The sequence below is a fragment of the Oryzias melastigma genome, linkage group LG13, assembly GCF_002922805.2.
Source record: "Oryzias melastigma strain HK-1 linkage group LG13, ASM292280v2, whole genome shotgun sequence".
Taxonomy (NCBI): Eukaryota; Metazoa; Chordata; class Actinopteri; order Beloniformes; family Adrianichthyidae; genus Oryzias; species Oryzias melastigma.
Genome location: NC_050524.1, coordinates 6,796,209 through 6,815,679, shown reverse-complemented (window position 1 = coordinate 6,815,679; position 19,471 = coordinate 6,796,209). Strand labels below are relative to the sequence as shown.

General features: G+C 39.9%; 2 protein-coding genes across 5 annotated transcripts in view; one reads left to right on the top strand and one right to left on the bottom strand.

Moving 5' to 3' along the window:
• The first annotated feature begins 4,648 nt into the window (after positions 1-4,648).
• Positions 4,649-11,710, top strand: pgr (progesterone receptor). Its single transcript, XM_024276532.2, has 8 exons — positions 4,649-5,937; positions 6,056-6,165; positions 7,592-7,708; positions 7,931-8,236; positions 8,338-8,482; positions 8,565-8,695; positions 11,137-11,294; positions 11,378-11,710. Exons 1-8 carry the CDS (start codon positions 5,063-5,065, stop codon positions 11,531-11,533), a joined length of 1,998 nt encoding a protein of 665 aa, XP_024132300.1. The 5' UTR covers positions 4,649-5,062; the 3' UTR covers positions 11,534-11,710.
• A 365-nt stretch (positions 11,711-12,075) lies between these two features.
• The window catches only part of LOC112149074 (rho GTPase-activating protein 42), a 110,993-nt gene continuing 103,597 nt past the window's right edge, over positions 12,076-19,471 (bottom strand). For 2 of the 4 annotated variants that reach the window (XM_024276527.2, XM_024276529.2), the window contains 6 exons: positions 18,554-18,704; positions 18,029-18,418; positions 17,729-17,894; positions 13,840-13,905; positions 13,672-13,751; positions 12,076-13,143 (listed from right to left, as the gene is read on the bottom strand). In XM_024276527.2, the coding sequence (XP_024132295.1) occupies positions 13,055-13,143; positions 13,672-13,751; positions 13,840-13,905; positions 17,729-17,894; positions 18,029-18,418; positions 18,554-18,704 (942 nt within the window). In that variant the 3' untranslated portion in view covers positions 12,076-13,054. Of the gene's footprint in view, positions 13,144-13,671; positions 13,752-13,839; positions 13,906-17,728; positions 17,895-18,028; positions 18,431-18,553; positions 18,705-19,471 lie in introns of all 4 variants that reach the window. The other 2 variants (XM_024276526.2, XM_024276528.2) reach the window with 1 other exon arrangement.

The following is a 19,471-nucleotide window of genomic DNA, read 5'->3' as shown; positions in this document are numbered from 1 at the left end:
GCCCATATTCCTAATACATTTTTATTATTTGTCATATAGGTTTTTTTTTTAACTTGAACTTATGATTCATGCGTTGCGTTTTTACAGTATTCCAGTGAAAAATTATGCAAATAAAAGATGAACAGCAATTTCGCGAGTTTGCTGTTCAAAATCTACAAACTTAAAAAAAAAACAAAAGAAAACTTTTTTCCTCAATCACTTTTCTAATGGTGCTCAAGAAGCTAAGCAGTGATAGATCAACATTTTTGGGAGGAGTTTCAATTACTAAAAGTGATTTTTTTTGGTCTCTTCTTGAGGTCAAAGGTCAACAAAATTTCGGTTGTGGTTGTAGATTTAACCTGATGGCATGTGAGGAAAATTTTGTAAGGATAAGACGAATTAAAGTTTAATTTTACTTTTTCTCATATTGTGGAAAAATATCAAAACTGACAAATTTCACACTTTGCCACAAAATGGCCACCAAGTGGATGTGGTCATCCAATAATAACTTAAAAACTTCCTTTATATATCCCTGACAAAATCAATTAATATTTTTTGGTTTCGTTACTTGATTCTGAAGCAGTTTTTTTTTTACCCTTATAAGGAATTTTAGTCCCATTCATTTTGTTGATGATTTCTCTCACTGTGGCGTCATATTTTGCTCTCATTTTTAATTTGTTTACATTTTTTGAGGGTCAGGGGTGGGGTTAACTACGTCAAAAATTCCTTTTCTCTTATACAGGAAATCCCTGTCAAATTCAGACATTTTTGACCAAGCACTCCACTAAAGCATTTTCCTCCTATTTAGCAAAGGGTTTTCTAGACAGAAACAACTCGACCAATCGCAGACTTTCTGGATGATTTTAAGATTATACTATACTATATATTATACTACCAAATTCAAAGCAAAAGAAGAAAGCCAAAAAAAAAAAAAAAAAAAGAACCAAGCTGCAAAATCCTCCTTCCAGGAGCCTCCCCTAATCTAGTATTTTTCCAGAAAGTCACTGAACCATGGAGAACATTTCTGTATCACATCAACTTCAAAAAAGCAGTTTTCAACTGTTAACAGTTTATGTCCACTTTTAAACAATGTTTTCTTTTTATGTGAAAGGTTTGGTTTGTACTTTTGTCTGTTTTGATTCCTTTTTGTGTCTTCTTGGTTGTTTGCTGTAGTTTTTGTAACTTTCCCGTCCTTCCTGTAGAACCAGAACCAGATGATTTTAACACTTGTTTATTAAAGAGATAATGAAATGATCACAACTTGCTTTATTTTTAATGTCAAGATTGTTTCTTTCTATGTTATGTTTTAACCTAGAAGCCTTAAAGACCCACTCCGAGCATCTTTTGATCTATTTTCAAAGTGTTCCCAGTTGTCTTTTAATTATGATTATGCTGTTTTTAGCCAAAATAATGAACAACCTGTGTCGTTTTCTGAGGCATAGAGTGGCACTAATTCATTAAAAATTCACCTCCAAGTTGTGAGCGAGACCATAGGCGAAAAGCAACCCCGCCCCCCTTCCCTTTCCCAGAATCTGTAGCAGTATTTGTACACACTCTCCCGCTAGCTTACAGCCTCTCACAACCCCAACCTAACATTACTGGTGCAACAAAAACAGCGAGAAATATTGAAGCAGTTTTGAGCCAAATGCAGCTCGGATGAGGAAAACAAACACGTTCCGTATTTTCTGCTCTATAGGGCGCACCGTTAATAAATGGTCTATTTTTAAATTTATTGTACTGGACCAGGTCTGCTTAATTTGTTCCAGATCAAGCCTTAAATCTTACGTTTGGTCTGTGTTCAGACTGAGGTCTCTTGGAGGTTTCTGTTCCAGACCAAAGCTTGTAAATAAAACCACGTGACTAAAGACCTCTTCACTCATTGGCCAGCAGTTATAGGGGCGGGTCAAAACAAAAAGAGAAAGATGGCGGTGATGTGATTTACCAGGATTGTTCACTTATTCCAACGTTTTATTTCGCTAATCAATGTTGAACAACCGTATGAAGGCCGGGTTTAACACTTTTTACTGCTACTTTGCTACTGCGTTCCCTAGACTCTGTTCACTCTTTTAAAAGCCAACTTAAAACCTTTTATTTTGCTCAGTATTTTAACTGAATCTGTTTTTAATTGGGCTTGTAATGATTTTTTATGCGGTACTTGCTCTTGTCTTTTATGTCTCTTAGCTTGTGAGGTTTTGTCTTTCATGTTTTTAACCTGCAAAGCTTTGTCTTTTATGTGTTTACCTTTTGAAGTATTTGTTTTTATGCTTTTAACTTGTGAAGCACCTCGTGACTTTTGTCTGCGAAAGGTGCTATATAAATAAAAATTACTTACTTACGGTGGTGCTGGGGACGCTACGAGATACGCTAATAAGCGTTCATGACATATAGATTGTCTAGTAAACAGTGTAAGAAACAATTTAGATAAAGCTGACAGTTGTTTCTACGAGCCTGCATTCATCCAACCACATTTTATGAGGGGCCGTACAAGACATTATTTATTCTGAACCATTCACATTCATATATACTCTCTGAATGGTTCAGGATAAATAATGTCTTGTACGGCCCCTCATAACATTTTAATGAGTTGCTGCTGCATAACGGGCTACGGTGGCCTTTTTGGTCCAGTTTTTCCGCTCCGAGAGCGACTTGTATTCAGACTGATGAAACTCAGAGCAAAATGAAGTTCAGTCCGATTGGAAGACCACCATGAAAGATGGGTCAGGGAGCGGTTCCTGGTCCTGGACCAGAGTTAGCTTGCGTGTATTCGGACTGAAACTTTGCTCCGGATTATTGGTGGAAACAAACTCTGGTTCACTTTATGCGGACCAAATGTTCCCAGTCTGAATATACCGAACTACAAGACGCATTTTGCAAGACAAAAGAGTTAAAGATGCGTAAGTCCAGCCAGACTTTTAAAGTATTAAGTATGTTCTATATCAGAGTTCAGCAACCCTCAAAACTTAAGAGCCATTCGGGTCAACTTCTCACTTATCAAAACCCAACTGGAACCACCAAGTCTCACCTCATCCTATAATTTTTATAATAAAAAGAAATGAACTGTTATCTTTTTTGCAGATATAAAAGATAAAATTAAAGAGAAAATAGACTTTTTCCAAAATAGGAAACAGTTTAAAACTTTTAGCAAAGGTTTAAACGATTTCCTTTCAAAATAAAAGACACTGTGTCAGAGAATCTTCTCAATGCAGCAAATGTAGTCAAATAGTGTAATTTTAACAGTTTATTTTACCGTTTGTGGTGCATCTCAGTAAGAAATATGTAAATCTAACAAACTAAAATTAAATCAGAGCTAATCAAATGAGCCATAGTGTCTTTTTTAGCCCTTAAAGTGCACTTGAAATCCTTGAATTTGTTCAAAAATAGGAAATCAGCCTACTTATTTTATACATCCTGTCCTTCAACTGTATATGAATGAGAAAATGAAGCTTAGTTAGTTTATTTTTTTTCTTTTCCTTTGTATAGTTACTTTTAAAACTTATTATTATCCAATGTTACTGAGTCAGACACATCTTTTCGCTCCAACATCAGTAAACACAAGGATTTTTTTTTAATAAAGCTTTTAAATGCTCTTTATAGTGCGGAACATGGATCTAGTCGATACATCAGAATGGAGCGTAGCAGAGAGTTTGGTATTTTCTAAGTCACAAATACAATCTGTGCAAACTGCATTTTTTTATCTGCTTCTGATTCAAAATTATTTGAATAAAAAAATACTCAGAAATTCAATTTTGAGCTAATTTTTCTTAGTATGTGTCTTCCGTCAGAAAAATGACACAAGAACATGTTAAAAACAATAAAAATACTATTTTTCATAAGAGTTTTCTTAAATAACTTGCCTTCAACATTGTTTTAGCCCGTCATAGATATGTTCTTCATGCATGTGTGACATCAGATTAAAAGCTTCCTGGGGTTTGAAGTAACATCTCTTCCACAAGTTGAAGAGCTCTATGTCAAACTTCAGAGAGCTCAGGTCTTCAACCATCTCCAGTGTTTTTAATTCTCCTCGATCACATTCACAGCTCAAAGACATGTAAGGAAAACTGGGTCATCCTGGAAGAAGACATCGTGAAGATATGAATGTGTCATCGTTATCCAACACTGAAATAGGCCACAGCATGGGAATCAACTCCGATGTCCTCAGAAATATGACGCAAGATGATAGATTCAAGGACCCCGTGTGCATCATGAGCACATGCATCAGCAGCATCCCAGGCCTGACTGATTAACACCAACGGTAAAACCCGTTCCATTATCCGGCCGTGATAACAGAAAAGTAAATCAGACTGAATCAGCTGATGGCCGTCGCAAACACCATTTCTTTCTACTTGGTGCTGTAAATTCATACATGTTTTCTTATTTAAAGCTTATTTATCACTTAAATTGATGAAGGAACAAAATGTGAGACATTTAAAGGATAAATTGGACAGAATAAGAAACCCATATTTCTCTACACACTTTTTTACAGGATTTTTAAATTCCATTTTGTCCAAACTGCTAAAATTTGATTCGTAGCTGTTTATTTAACATTTCTAAGTCCTATTTTTTATGTTATGTTTTATTTGAAAGTCCCCCCCCCCTCTTTGCTGCAGTCTTCCTGAACTGTAGGGAGGAGTTTCATGGGCCTTGACATTGAAATTCTCCTCATTGGAAGGTTATTCCGTGGGTCTGCAGTGAGGAGTCAGAAGAGCGTCAGTCTGCTCCACATCTCCGCTTTGACAGCTACCACTTTCCTCTCTGGCATCCCACGAATGATTGGATTCTTGTGAGGATTTTGGGGAATCTGTGGAAGGAAACGAAACTCCCCTCGTCTGCTGAAGATGACAGCCTGGAGGAAGGCTTACAGACTTTGTGAAAGTTTTTGGTTTAACTTTGGAAACACGCACCTAAAAGCAGTTTAGATCACTAAAAGTTTGTTTTTTATTTCATAAATTTGAATCTTTTTCGGTTGATGTGAGGAGAGACAGTCAGGTCACAGACCGTTAAGGACTCTAGGGGAGGATTATAAGAAGCAGCAACTTCTTCCACCCTGCGGCTGCGCTCCAGTCGCTGCTGCGCGCGCCAGAAGATGGAGAGTAAAATTAACGGAAAGCTGGGCGCCCTCGGTACCCCCTCCATCGCTGATTCCACCGAGTCCAGAGTAAGTGGCTTGATCGAGGCGGGCTTCAGCAGGTCCGGTGCTAAGTTATCCGCCGACTCGCGCTCTCCAGGCGGCCTCTCCTCCGTGCGTAATTTTGGGAACTCCGGCGCGCTGATCCACGGCCTGAGCTCCAGCGGCGACTGCGCAGTTTTTAAAGACTGTAACGTCCTTGATGCGTCCAAACAGTTCTATGAGCGCAACAGCGAGTTTCTGAAAAGTGAAAATGCTCCGTGGGAGGATTTTGTCAAGGTGCAGCGCGCGGCTGCAGGCGGCGCATCCGAAACTTTACTAGGCTCGAGCTCCGCAGCCTGTAAGCTGATTAAGGACGAGAAGGAGCCCTCTGTGATCATGGACACCCCCTGCTCCAGCTTTGACCCATCACCAGAGATATCTGCGCTCGACATCTGCTGTGACGGCGACAGGAAGCAGCACCTGGCGCTCGGAGAGGGCGAGCAGGCGGGGTTCGGTGCCGCCACGGCGGTGGTCCGGCCGGGGCTGGACGGCTCCCCGAACTTCCTGATCGACCTGAACCGCTCGGATCAGCTGCTGAGCCCGGCGAGGACGGACTCCAGGTGCGCTCTGCAGGTCGGGAAAGCCGCCGTCAGCTTCGACTCCAACGTGCAACAGGTGATGTTCAAGACGGAGGGTGCGCGCTGGCAGATGCAGAGCTCCCCGGCTGAGCCGCAGTTCTGGTGCCAGTCCGCAGGGACGAACGAGGAGACCTTCACAGCCAGCAGCTACGATGGGATCCAGAACCAGAGCCTGACCCAGAGGAACCCATCACCCTTCTCTGGATTCCCAGGGTAAAGCACAACCTTGTATAACCTCAAAATTCAGTTGTACATCAATTAGCAACGATTTGCTGTTATATTTAATAACTTATTTTAATTTAAGAGTAATTTTTTAACATCTTTTTTCCAGCATGCAGCCTCAAAGATTGTGCGTAATTTGTGGAGATGAGGCGTCTGGTTGCCACTATGGAGTCCTCACATGTGGCAGCTGTAAAGTCTTTTTTAAAAGGGCAGTGGAAGGTAAGTAGAAAGCCTCTAAAATTGACTTTTCCTCTTCACAAAATCTGAAAACGTTGCTCACTTTTGTTTCTCAGTCAAATATTTGATAGTAAAATCCTGTTTAAATGTTGCAGACAGATTAAACATCCAGGAACTATTTGGGGAAACAATAAGTTTTTGTCTTTTTTCCTTAAAATGTTGATTAAAAAAAAGTTAGAAAGTAAATTGCTCATGTTATTATTACCAAATCCAACTATTTTGGTCTTTTATTTTGAAAAGCCAAAAACTTTAGACAAATTTGAGAAATTGACATCTGATTTTTTAAAACTTAATTTGTCTTAACCTGCTTTTCCAACAAAGAAACAGCTTATCTTCTAAAGGTTTCATCATGATTTAGATGTTATTTCTTCAGATCGGGGTAAAATGTTGGAGCAGGATGTACCTGTCAAACATTAAAAAAAACAGCAGTGCGAACATTTATTAAATAAAACTTAACAGGTCGAACATTAACCAACAATCCGCTTGTAGAATTAATTCTAGCACAATTTAACTACATTTAAAGCTAAAAGAAATGTTCCAGTAAATCATCGTAATCCTAAAGCTGCACCTTTCCTCCTCATTTCCTCCTTGACCTCTTTTCTAACATCTGAAAATGATAGTAGGCTCAGATTTTCCTGTAAGTTTGATGTATAAATCTTAGGTCACATGACCTCATCCAGGAAATAGATGAGATGATGTGTCAAAAGCTGCCATGGAGCAACACCATTTTTTTAAACTTTTTTTCACAGCAAAATCTTTTAAAAAAATGTATATAGATAAAAACATTTATGTAAAGGAGAATAAGTTTCAATTTATAAAAAATAATTACTTAAAACATTGCAATTAATTTGAAAAAAATTACTAAATAAGATTACCAGGCCCTCCTGGAACGTCCTCCTTATCCATAGATTCATCAATAATACCTGTTTCAAACTAGTTTTTTACATCTGTTTATTATTATTTTTTATTATGATTACAACTATCTGGGGATTGTTCACAATAAATAACTTCAAAGCTGAGAAAGCTCTCCCCCACACGCTGACTGACCTTCTATGTTAGCTTCTAAAAGGTTGCTGGTAACAGTATCACACCAACGAGTGAACAACATGTTCTTCATCTTGGACTTTTTTTTACCGTTATCTTGCAATGTGAGATATATTAGAGCCACTCTGTCTCTCCATGGCCGTGTCACTCTGTCCTCACAGCCTTGCTTCTGTCTAATTTACCTCTTTAGATCTTCTCTCCTGCACTGCTTCGGTATAGTCGTGCTGACGGCGAAGAGCTCTTCAGAACTTTCCTCCTCGTTTTTCCTTCTCCTGTTCAATGCACATAGATATATATTTAATTGGGAGTCAAGAAAAAGAGAAATGTGTGCATCTTTTTTTTTTGTTGTCTGTTCACTCCGCAGGCCATCACAGCTACCTCTGCGCCGGGCGAAATGACTGCATTGTGGACAAAATTCGGAGGAAAAACTGCCCCGCTTGTCGCCTACGAAAGTGCTACCAAGCTGGAATGATGCTGGGAGGTACCGTCCGGGCTAAAAAGTTTCAAAAAGCAAAGATTTATAAGACTGAATCGACATAAATAACATTTGAATGAGTCAAAGGTTCTCATTTTTTCAGGGGATGTTGTCTTGAAGTGAAGTCAATGGGCTTTTTAAGCCCATTTGCCTTGACTTCACTTCAAGACAACATTTAAATTAAGACTTGCTTTACATTTAGAAAAAATGAAATTTTCCCATTTCCAGGCAGAAAACTGAAGCGTTTCGGAGCCTTGAAAGCGTTGGGTTTGGCCCCGTCCCTCATGTTCCAGTCCCACTTGGCCCTGTCCGGGGACGGTCAGGCCCTGACCTCCATGTCCTGCATCCCGGGCATCCACGAGATGCAGCTCTCCCAGCAGATCATCAACATCCTGGAGAACATCGAGCCGGAGATCGTGTACTCGGGTTACGACAACTCGCAGCCCGAAGTCCCCCATCTTCTGCTCAACAGCCTCAACCGGCTGTGCGAGAAGCAACTGCTGTGGATCGTCAAGTGGTCCAAGTCTCTGCCAGGTAAACGAGCTCCCCGCTGCTCAGTTTGTTGCCATGGCAATCCCCCTTGTCGTCATAGGAAAAAAAAAATGTTTAAACGTTTCTTTTAATCTCTTCCTGAGGGTTTCGTAACCTTCACATCAACGACCAGATGACCCTGATCCAGTACTCTTGGATGAACCTGATGGTGTTCTCTCTGGGGTGGCGCTCCTTCCAGAACGTCACCAGTGAATTTTTATATTTTGCACCTGATCTGATCCTCAGCCAGTAAGTGACTTCCTCCTTCCGAGTGTGATGATCTAAAACTGGAAACATTGTTAACGCATTTATTTTTACTTTCTCGTTTCAGGGAGCAAATGAGGAGATCTCCAATTTACGACCTCTGCCTCGCCATCCAGTTTATTCCTCAGGAGTTTGCCAACCTTCAAGTCACCCGGGAGGAGTTTCTGTGCATGAAAGCCATCATTTTACTGAACACCGGTGAGACGATGCGCTACGATTCCACCTTCGATTTATTTTACTCCTGAACAACAAAGATTTTTTTTAAAACTTCACACACTAAAAAAAAAAACAAACTACGCTGTATAAGGAAATATTTGTTGAAATCCAATTAATCTCTAAAAATTCAAGGTTGTTTGGATCCAGTTTGGTCCAGATTATTGCAAAATTATCTGAACTGTATTTAAATGGGATAGAAGAAAAAAAAATCTTCTTTGTGTTATTGTGAATTTCACCATCAGAAAGGAGGAAAAAAAATAAAGAAATAAAACATGCTAATTAAAATAATTTTTTTAACAGATTTAAAAAAGAGGGTTAAATAATTATTTGTTTTCAATTTCGAGAACCTCCATAAAATAATTAATGATTAAAACTGCGCTTCTATTTCTTAGTTTTTAGTTTGGATCAGAAAACTGGATACTAGAAAAAGCTCAGACTAATGATGCAGTTAGTAATTGGGCGTGGCAAAGTCTCCTCGCCCTGCGCGCACCCTGGCCCGCTGAGACATGATGAGCGTTTGTAGCAAATTGTGATTTTGGCTCAAAACTCTAGAACTGGATTGATCAAATATTGCTTGTCATTGTTTTCTAATGTTAGCTTGTATAAGTTTAAATGTGAGTGTGTAAAAAGATCTCAGTGATGGGGAGGGGGGCAGGTTGTTCTGTGTCAACAGCCCCGCCCACAAACCACAAATGCATTTCCAATTAGCTCCTGCTGCTGTGTACAAAATGTCTTAAAAAACGACTTTTTGAGGCTTTTTGATTTTGGCTAAAAACTTTACAATCATAATTAAAAGATAACTGGGATCGATGTCACGACAGAAAAAATATGGTTTAAGTTTGAATAATAAAGTCAAATATTGAAAAAAAAGTAATATTCTTGACTGTAATTATGAGACGTATTTGCAGTTATATATACAGTACACACTATTTACTGTTTATGAGAGTAGGACTGTGTGACCCCTCCCCCCAGGCGTTCCAAACAGGAAGTACCTGCTGGTTTCAAGAACAGAAACTAGACTTCTATAGAAAAATAAACAGCTATTACTCAATTTGTCAAAGTAACCATTCTTGCTATGATACTTTTTTAAAAACGTATTTTAACATGTTCTTGATAATCCTATTTTTTTCTTACAATAAAAGTATGTAGTGTCTGCTGGCCCCCCACATCCAAAGTTTGTTTTAAGTGGTAGGGGTGCGGACTTACAAGTTCACCATTGAAACGTTGACTCAGACCACTGACTGTATATCAGTGAAGGACTTACATTTAGGCAAAGGAAACCAATTACCTGGGGGCTCCAATATGTTGGGGGCCCCCAGATGAGTGGTAGTATGAAAGTGTATAGATGCTTATCAAAAGATTTGGAGTCTTGACATTGATGCGGTCTAAAAGCGTGCTACAACTGCTGCTGAGAGGCCCTCGTTGTTTGCCTTGAGCCCCAAAAATGCTAAGTCCACCACTGCTGCATAAAAGAACTGTACTGAGTGAGTGTGACACCACCCTTCTGGCTCCAACCAAAATGGAAGTCAATTCAGTAGCCATTTTTTCATGAAATGGACACCGCCATGTTGGAGCCAGACGGACCATGTTGGTCCAAGTGGGTTTGAGTCAACATTTATATGGCAACCACTCTGGCCAATCAGGATTGAGCTTGTTGGAAGGCCACACCCCTATCATTTAAAAGCAGGCTACACAAAATCTGTCAAACATTTCAAACATTCAACGTAAGACCACATTGAGGCATTTGATTGAGCACATTATAACTAGAATAACTTGTGTTAAAAAAGTCATGAAAAAAAATAGGATTACCAAGAATAAGTTAAAAATGTATCAGGTTATTCTGACAAATAAAATAACTGAGCAATAGCTTTTTTATTTCTATTTTACGTCAATGGAATTTTGGTTTGTTGGAGCCACTGGATACTTCCTGTTTGGAAGAGTCCAGTTCTCATTTACAGTAAATGACTCAGACGACTCAGAACAATCTCTGCTTACTGACAGTCTATCTATCCAACATGTCGGTGTCGACAATGTGAAAAAATGGCAACTGAATTGACTTCGTCTCAATGTGAGGTGGAAGTAAGTTATTCTCTATGGGTGATGTCACACTCACTTAATCCAGTTCTCATGTACAGACAGAGGCACACACAAGTTTTATTAGATTAATTATCATCGTCATTTGAGTATTTGAAAAATGACCTAAAGATTTTATTGAGGGATTTTCTGTATGGAGCATGAAGAAGGCTGACCGTACAGGAAGTGTTTCTTACAGTGGTTATAGTGTTGCAGACCTGAAGCATTTATCAAACGGAGAACAATGGGAGCGCTCCAAAATCTCTGGACCTTGACAGGATTTAATGTAACAACTAATATCAACTTTTGCTTCTGTAAAATTGCGTGAATGTTCTCCTCTCTGACTTCAGTGCCTCTCGAGGGGCTCAAAAGCCAGGCAGCCTTTGAAGAAATGCGTCAAAACTACATCCGGGAGCTGTCCAAAGTCATCCACCTGAAGGAGAAGGGCGTGGTGGCCAGCTCCCAGCGCTTCTACCATCTCACCAAACTGATGGACTCCATCCACGATGTAAGTCTCCTCGCAGATCTGCCGCCTCAGCCCACCGCCGCCACCTCCTCCTCACCCCGCCTTTACTGTCTCTGTACCGCCAGATCGTGAAGAAGGTCAACCTGTTCTGCCTGAGCACCTTCATCCAGGCCGACGCCATGAAGGTGGAGTTCCCAGAGATGATGTCGGAGGTCATTGCCTCCCAGCTTCCTAAGGTTCTGGCTGGCATGGTGAGGCCCCTGCTGTTCCACACAAAGTGATCCCACCGTCCCAGCGCCGCGGCTGGATTATCGCCTTCAGAATACTGGATTATTCACGTTTGTTAAGCCCTTCTCTCAAAGTGAAACAGAAATAATTATGTTTCTTAAAGGTATATTGTCAGAGAAATATTATATAACTCCAGAGGTATTGATCAATAAAGTCTCCTCTGTTATTAACCGTGTGATTCAAACATTTGATTGGGACGATATACATATATGTGTTTTCAGATGAATCTACATCAATTCTTTAAAAGAATAAATGCAGGGTATTTTCAAAATGAGGAATTAACTTGCAGTATCGGCAGAATGAGTCACTATTTCTTCAGGTGGGAGGCGAAACTGGAAAGGTATTTAAATGAAAAAATTCAGACGCGCAAATAGAACACATTTACATTCGATCTGCCTCAAAGTTTATGCAAACAAAAGACGTGGCAGGAGAGTTCGGTTTTTATTTAAATCGGTGGATCTTATTAAACTGTCTGTGAGCCGAGACAACAAATCTCAGTTTTACTGTCACGCTTTGTAGTCACGAAGACACCAAGTTTAACAAATCACTGTTTATTTCTCAACTTCCTCATGTGGTAATACAGTAGATGATGCAGAGGAGCTTTCTGTTTATACAAAAACAACAACAAAAACGAAAAAAAAAAAGGAAAGGAGCCAAATTTGACATATTCAGGAAATAAATATGATTTCCGTGACATGCCCTGAAGAATTCAGACTGTAAGGGAGTGCTGGTCCAGCGTCGCTGTTCAAGGTCGCCTCGCATTCTCAGAAACATAAATGGAAAAGAACACCCTGATCTTGGCAACGTCCAGATGTCAGACGCACTCCCAAATGCATTTAGGGCCCCCGGAGAAAGTTTAACTCTGTGGAGTTTGCTTTCAGTTTGTAATAAATGAAGAAAAAAAAACAAAAAAAACAGACGGTTCTTGGATTTTTACAAAAACAGCATCTAAAAAGTAGCATTTTTTTTCAAACAAAATTAAAAGTTTGTGATTAAAAAATTTGAAATAATATTAAAAATCTTCATAAAATGGTACACCCGTGTACCACAGACAACAAAAGCACGTTTATGAATCTTTCATTCATTAAAAAACACCTTTTAGTTTATATCTGATGTGACAGTGCGCTTCAAGAAACAGCAAATTACAGGATTTTTCGATGAAACCAGTCTGAGCTGCGAGCAGGTTCATAAACTCCAAGGTGCAAACCCATTCTGGTTCCACATTTTTTAAAGACTATAACTGTGTCGAAATCACAGCTTGGATTTTTTTTCAGTTAATAAAGAAAAAAATATTTTTTTTATCCGTGAATCTGTAGGTCTAAGCTTCAGTGCAGTCCTACGCTCATATATTTACACTAACTAGTAATGTAGATTCAGTTTTAGAGGTATGTCTGATTAATATCTATTTTAAATGCAGCAGCTATAATCATTACAGAAACAATAATAAAATTAGAAAATGTGTGTTTTTTTTTTCCATGGATGCCATGAAAAAAAAAGAAAAGCGTTTTGTTGCGTTACAGGAAAACGACATAATTCTCTGGGATCAAACCCGTTTTTCCCTCGTAGGTTGCTTGGAGCCAGCCTGGTTCAACAGAGGGATAGACTGAAAAAAAGGGAGAAGAACTTCAGGAGAAGAGCAGATCCCGGCTTAAAGCCCGGTGAAAAAAACACCATAAATATTCAAACTAAATACCCACGAGGCAGTAAAAAAAAAAAAGGCAAAATGAAAGGATGGGATCAGCTTGAAAGGATAAAAGACATATAACACAGTGGACGGCAGGTATGCTGAATAAGGAATGAAAGAAAAATGGAGAGCAATAAAAAACCTGGCCTGGTTGTAAATGGAAAGGGAGCGTTTGTTGACGTTTTTGCATTTGGCCGCCTGCTCTCCTGGCTGTGTTAACAGGGAGCAGGCACCGGTGCCTTCCATCATTAGGTTACAGTGACCTGACTGCGCTGGTTATGGGCCGAGTCATCTCTTCATGGAAAAAGAAAAATATGCTAAAAGACAATAACAGTCGGGATTTTGAGCTACGAGTGGGTGTGTTGGACGTGGAGGGAAACCACGCCATTAAAAAAAAGAATAGACAGAAAAGGTGGATTTTTATTTATTTTTTGGATCTCTACCTACCATTTGAGAAGTGTGCCCCCTGGGGGAAGCTGAGCTCATTGCTGTGCTCTGCTTCACATGAATACATTGCCTTGGCCTCCCTGTAAAGCAGACACAAGCGTCATGTGAGGAGAGAGTCATGGTTTTCAGCGGGTCCAGCTGTTGCATCTGATTTTTTATTTTTTTTACCTTCCGATTGGAGCAGACTGAAGGGAAGAGGAGGAGTTTTCAAACAGCAGCGCTCGTGCAGCAACCCTAAAGCCAAAAGAAAAAAACGTTCTCAGTGCGAAATCCTTTGGACTGCAATTTAATCCCATGAAAGTGAAGTAGTCTAACGATTATGAAGCTTAAAAATGGTAAAAATATCACCATCATAGACATATAGTTGAGAAACACTGGTTTAATAATTTTACAGAATTTTAGATGTAAAGAAAAAAGTTGCTTTTTCACATTTAAATGACTGTCAATCAATGCAATATAGCTTTTTCTCTGCACCAGGTGTGTCAAAGTCGATCCCACAGGGGCCAAAATCCAAAACACACCTTAGGTTGTGGGCCGAGAACAATAAACATTTACTAAACACACTAAAACGAAATTTTTAAAACTCTAAAAACGCCACTTTTTAACAAAAACAGAAATAAAGTCAGGTAGGAATATTATTCTAGAATAAATCAATTTAAACCTTAAATAGGGCTGCACGGTGGCGCAGTGGTTAGCGCTCTCGCCTCACAGCGAGAAGGCCCCGGTTCGAATCCCGGCTGGGACCTTTCTGTGTGGAGTTTGCATGTTCTCCCCGTGCATGCGTGGGTTTTCACTGGGGACTCCGGCTTCCTCCCACCGTCCAAAAACATGCTTCATAGGTTAATTGGTGACTCTAAATTGCCCCTAGGTGTGTCTGTGAGAGTGAATGTGTGTGTGATTGAGGCCCTGCGACAGACTGGCGACCTGTCCAGGGTGTACCCCGCCTTCGCCCTTCAGTAGCCGGGTTAGGCTCCGGCACCCCAGCGACCCCGAAAGGGACGAAGCGGTCAGGAACATGAATGAATGAATGAATAAACCTTAAATAACTTTCAATATTTCACTCTCCATTAAAATATATAATATTTTGTCACAATTATACAAGTTAGAAATGAGCGCAAGATAACATCGGGCCTTTAATAACAATAAAATAAAATGATCTGAAGGGCCGGATCCGGCCCCCGGGCCTTGACTTTGACAAGTGAGCAAAGTGTTTCATATAAGTAGTTGGCTGAAGATTTGAATAAATCAGACAACGACTTCATATATAAACAAAAACTGTTCATTAGAGCGTATATTTTTAAGTGCAACAGAACTTGCTCCGCCTTCTGTGCTTTAATTGACATAAAATATAAAATTCTCATAAACAATCATCTTAAAAATGTAGAAGATCTTTATCAGAGGAAAAACTCAAAACAATTAGGCTAACTTTTAGACAAAGTTAAATAATTACATTTGGATGTACGTATCTAGAATTAAAAAATAAAAATGTATAAGAACCTAATTTCTGAATTCAAAAATGATTTTTTAAATTATTTAATTTTGACACAAATATGTGCGTGCACAAACACACTTACACACTTATATATATAATGGCTGCCAACATTACTGCATTGACGCATGCAATAAAAAAATGTATAAGATATTTATACATTTATAAATTCAAATTAATCAAACTTCACCAACCAACTGCCAGACATAATTTCTGATAATGACACTTCATCAGGCTTTATCCCGGGTGTATCATGGTCACTTACAGAAAAAATAAATTCAATCGATTTTTATTTTTTTGGTTTAGATCGCTTTTCAAAAAAATCGGACTATTTCATATGAAATGCGGCCGTTGTCACAGTAACAAGACAACGCGTCGCATCACGGACCTTGACTGTAGCTGCAAAGAAAATCGATATTTATGCCGATAGTCACAATAAGTTAAATAAAGCATTAGGTCAGAGAGAAAGTTCACCTCTTACTGCTTGTTTTTGCACAAATGATTAGACATATATATATATATATTTCTAGTTAAGTATACGATATAGAAGTGTTTACATATAACTATTCCATATAATTAATAAATAAAGAACACTTCTTGGAAAATGTTAAATAACTTTTTGAAAACTGCTTTTCCTTACAACAGGTTTGTCTGTGTTTCAACTTTCTGCTTTTCCGATTATTTAAAATGAAGAGTAAGTCAGGAGAAAAACCTCCAGAAGGAGTTTTCCTTCCTCCGCCTCAACGCCGCGGTGAACTGGGTCAAACTCAGAGTCAAGGGCGTGACACAGCCAAGGGCGCGGCGAGTAGGTGCTGCGCAGGGAGCCGTTCTTGAGGGGGCCGAGCGACTGTCTCTTCAGACGCGACAAGTCCAACAATCCATTTGTCCCGTGGGGGGGAGCGAGCGCAGGCGGCTGCTGGGTCACATCAACCCGAGAGCAGGCAGAGCGTAATTAAAGCCAGCTCTCCCACCAGCGCCGAAAAGGCATAAATCTCCAAACACGTACTCGTCTGATTTTAGAAACCTCTCAACGCTCATAAACACACTGAGAGGAGGAGCGGCAGAGAAAGGGAGGAAGGAAGACAGAAAGAAATGCACCCCAGCCATTGTGCTCTGATTTAGAGCAGAGTGGTAAATCTGAGAGGGAAGCTTACGCGTTCTCCTTAAATACCCAGCAGGCACCACTTTTTTTATTTCTTTTCCACATCAAAAGACCCACTCTGATTAAAAGTGTTTTTTTGACATGTTCGGGTGGCATTTTTATGATGATGGAGGACATATATATAAAGAAAATTAGGCTCAAAATTGCATTTTTTAGTATTTCTATATATAATTTGTTATAAATCAGGAGCAAATCCAAAAATGCTGAATAAAAAAGATCATATTTGTGAGGTAAAAAGACCACAAGCTCTCTGCAACACTCAATTCTGCTGCATCCACTTGTAGACAATTAGTATTGTATTTTACGCACTATAAGGTGCACTTCAGACCCTTTTTTCCTCACAAATCAACACCGTATCTTATAATCCCAAATATATGGATTAATTCCAGCCGTGCTTATTGTTGTTGAAGCAATTTTGGGAGATCAGCAGTGCTCCGTCAAAATGTCAGTCTTTTTTTTTTTTTTTTTGCTAACAAGTTAAAGTGTTTGAGAATTCGCTATCACAGCTAACATTTGTGTTTTTTTCTTGCATGTTATTATCAAGGTTGTCAGAGTAAAGTATGTTTTAGCTATAAATCTGTTTTTTTTTTAATTTGTTGCAAACAACGTTGGGAGTTTTAGATATTATGCATACGCTAGCATGGCTAACACTTCTAACGTGGCTAACGTGTAGCGCAGGGGTCTCAAACTGCCGGCCCGCGGGCCATTTGTGGCCCCCACCTTAATATGAAAGTCTAATGTTGATGTGGCCAGCAAGATTTGTATGATTTTGAAGCCCAATGAGGAAATTTTCTTTTGGGCTATATAAATAAAATTGAATTGAATTGAATTGAATTGATTGGCACTTTTACAGTGCCGACCAATAATGTGCTCTTGTAGCTCTTGGGGGCGTGGCATTGATCTGGTTTGAAGCAGGGAAACTTTTAGGGCAGGAAACTTGACACCTTGCCCTACATTAATGAGTTCATTATTTTTACTTTTTTTTTCAGAAAGTGACTATTCACTTGTAATTTTCTCAACATCTGCAGCCAGTGCAGCCAGCTAGCAGGAGAGTGTAAACAGAGAGCTCTCAGAAATGGGGAGGGGAAGGGGGTTGGGGTTGCTCCACGCCAACAGTCACGCCCACTCAGAGGCAAATTTCTAATAAACTACTGTCGCTCTGCAGAAACTATGTCCTAGAAAACGTCACAGGTTTGTTGATTATAGCTAAAAACAGTAGAATCATGATTAAAAGAGCACTGGGAACACTTTTAAAATAGATAAAAAAAATGACAGGAGAGGGTTTTTAATGCTGTAATCACCCTTTTTGTGACTCAGAAAAACAGGCTGAATGTAAATTATGGAGGAAGTGGTTTTATCAAAGTGCAAAAGTGTCAGGACAGTTAAAATAAGTATGAGGTGATTACACAGAGCCGGGCCTCTGATAGCCGTTGCCGACTGTGGTATCCATCCGGCGGCGGATGACTTGTTTGGGTGGGAGGTCTGGGTTGGGAGGAGGTTTGAGAGTCTCTCTGGACTCCTGTGTGGATAAACTCTGCACAGATCCAGAGCTGCTCCTCTGGCCTTGAGCTGCTGCAAATGACACACAGAGAGACGAGACTGAAGCAGATAAAGGCCAAACAACTCTGGGAATGAGACGGGTGTGCGGGGGTTCTTTCCTGGAGGAGTTTAATCACAAATACATGAATTCTGCAAAGCGTTCCTACCATCAAATGCCAGCAGGGATTTCAGTGAGGGAGAGGCAGAGCGGCTCATCGCTGTCAGTTTGGAGTCAGGGTGGAAGTGGGGGGCTTTTTTAGGTGCTGGAGTCATTTTGGGGGTGGAGCTGGCGGAGGACATGCTGAGAGCGTCCTCCGACTCGCCATCTGTCCGGCCCGCCTCCTCCTTGGAGCTGGACTCAGGGCTGCTGACCCACGCCGCGCTCCGCGGGCCGTTGAAGAGCTGCGATGGCGCCCGGCTGATGTCACTCTTGTCCTGACCCGCCCTCTGACCCGGGGGCGCCGCCTTGGAGGAGGTGTTCTGCTCTGAGGAGTGGGACGACAGAGACTCCAAGCTGCCCATTGGGGTGCTGCTGGGGCTGCTGCTAAAGGTGTCACCTATGCAGGGACCAGAAAGAGGGCGTGCGGCGCCTTCATTAAAATCTGAGGAGTCATCATTTCTGAAGAAGCCATGCCCGATTTTGGTAAAAAAGCAAATCTAGAAAAAAGAATTTGGGGGGATTTGATACTTACTTTCTGCATCTGCCAGACACAAAGTCGGGGTGTAGAGGCTGCGCGGTTTTCTGGGCCCTTTGGACAGACAGATGGCTCGGCTCCTGCGTGAACCAGTGCGACTCTGTGGTTGCGGCAGCGGAACGTTGGGGTCTGGAGGCTGGTGGAAGATCTGCAAGTCAAATTAAATTAAATTTAATCAAATTATAAATCAAAAAAGAAAACAAAAAAAATGAGCTTTTCATGCTTTGAGCAGCTCAAAGCGCATTACAGTTAAAAACATTCAAACAAATTAATAATTAATGAATTAATTAAAACCCACCCACCATTTTGGCTCCTCCCTCCCCTCCATTGACACATACACCCCTCAAACACTGAAAACTGGCTCAAAAACACGACTGTAAATGTAAAAGACAATTTATATAGAAAGCTAAAATTACAGCAGATAAATAAAATGTAAATAAATAAATAAATAATATTTTTTAAATGAATAACCAAAGACCCCCCCACAAAAAAAACAAACAAACAAACAAAAAAAAAAACAGAGATGTATGTGGGGGACGTGTAATTACCATCTAATCTCAACTCTCCTGCTTTGGTTTGGATAGATTTTAATTTTTGCTGGCAGACACCAAACTTGAAAGCTTGTTTAAAATATTCCCACAATGCAATTTAATCAATAAATAATATATTAACATAAAGGACTCGTCTTTAGCCATCGTCATGATAACAGACCAAAATTTTGAAACTAATCACACAAAAAAAGCTGCACTTTAAAAAACCTTCAGCACTAAATGACCTGCAGTATAATATAAAAAAGTCTTTTTCCCATCGTGAAGTCTCTTGAAGGGACCAAACTCAGCCACTTCTGGGATACATTTTCAGATGAATGTTGCATTATGGGTGAGGAGGATAACTACATATTAGAATAGAATAGAA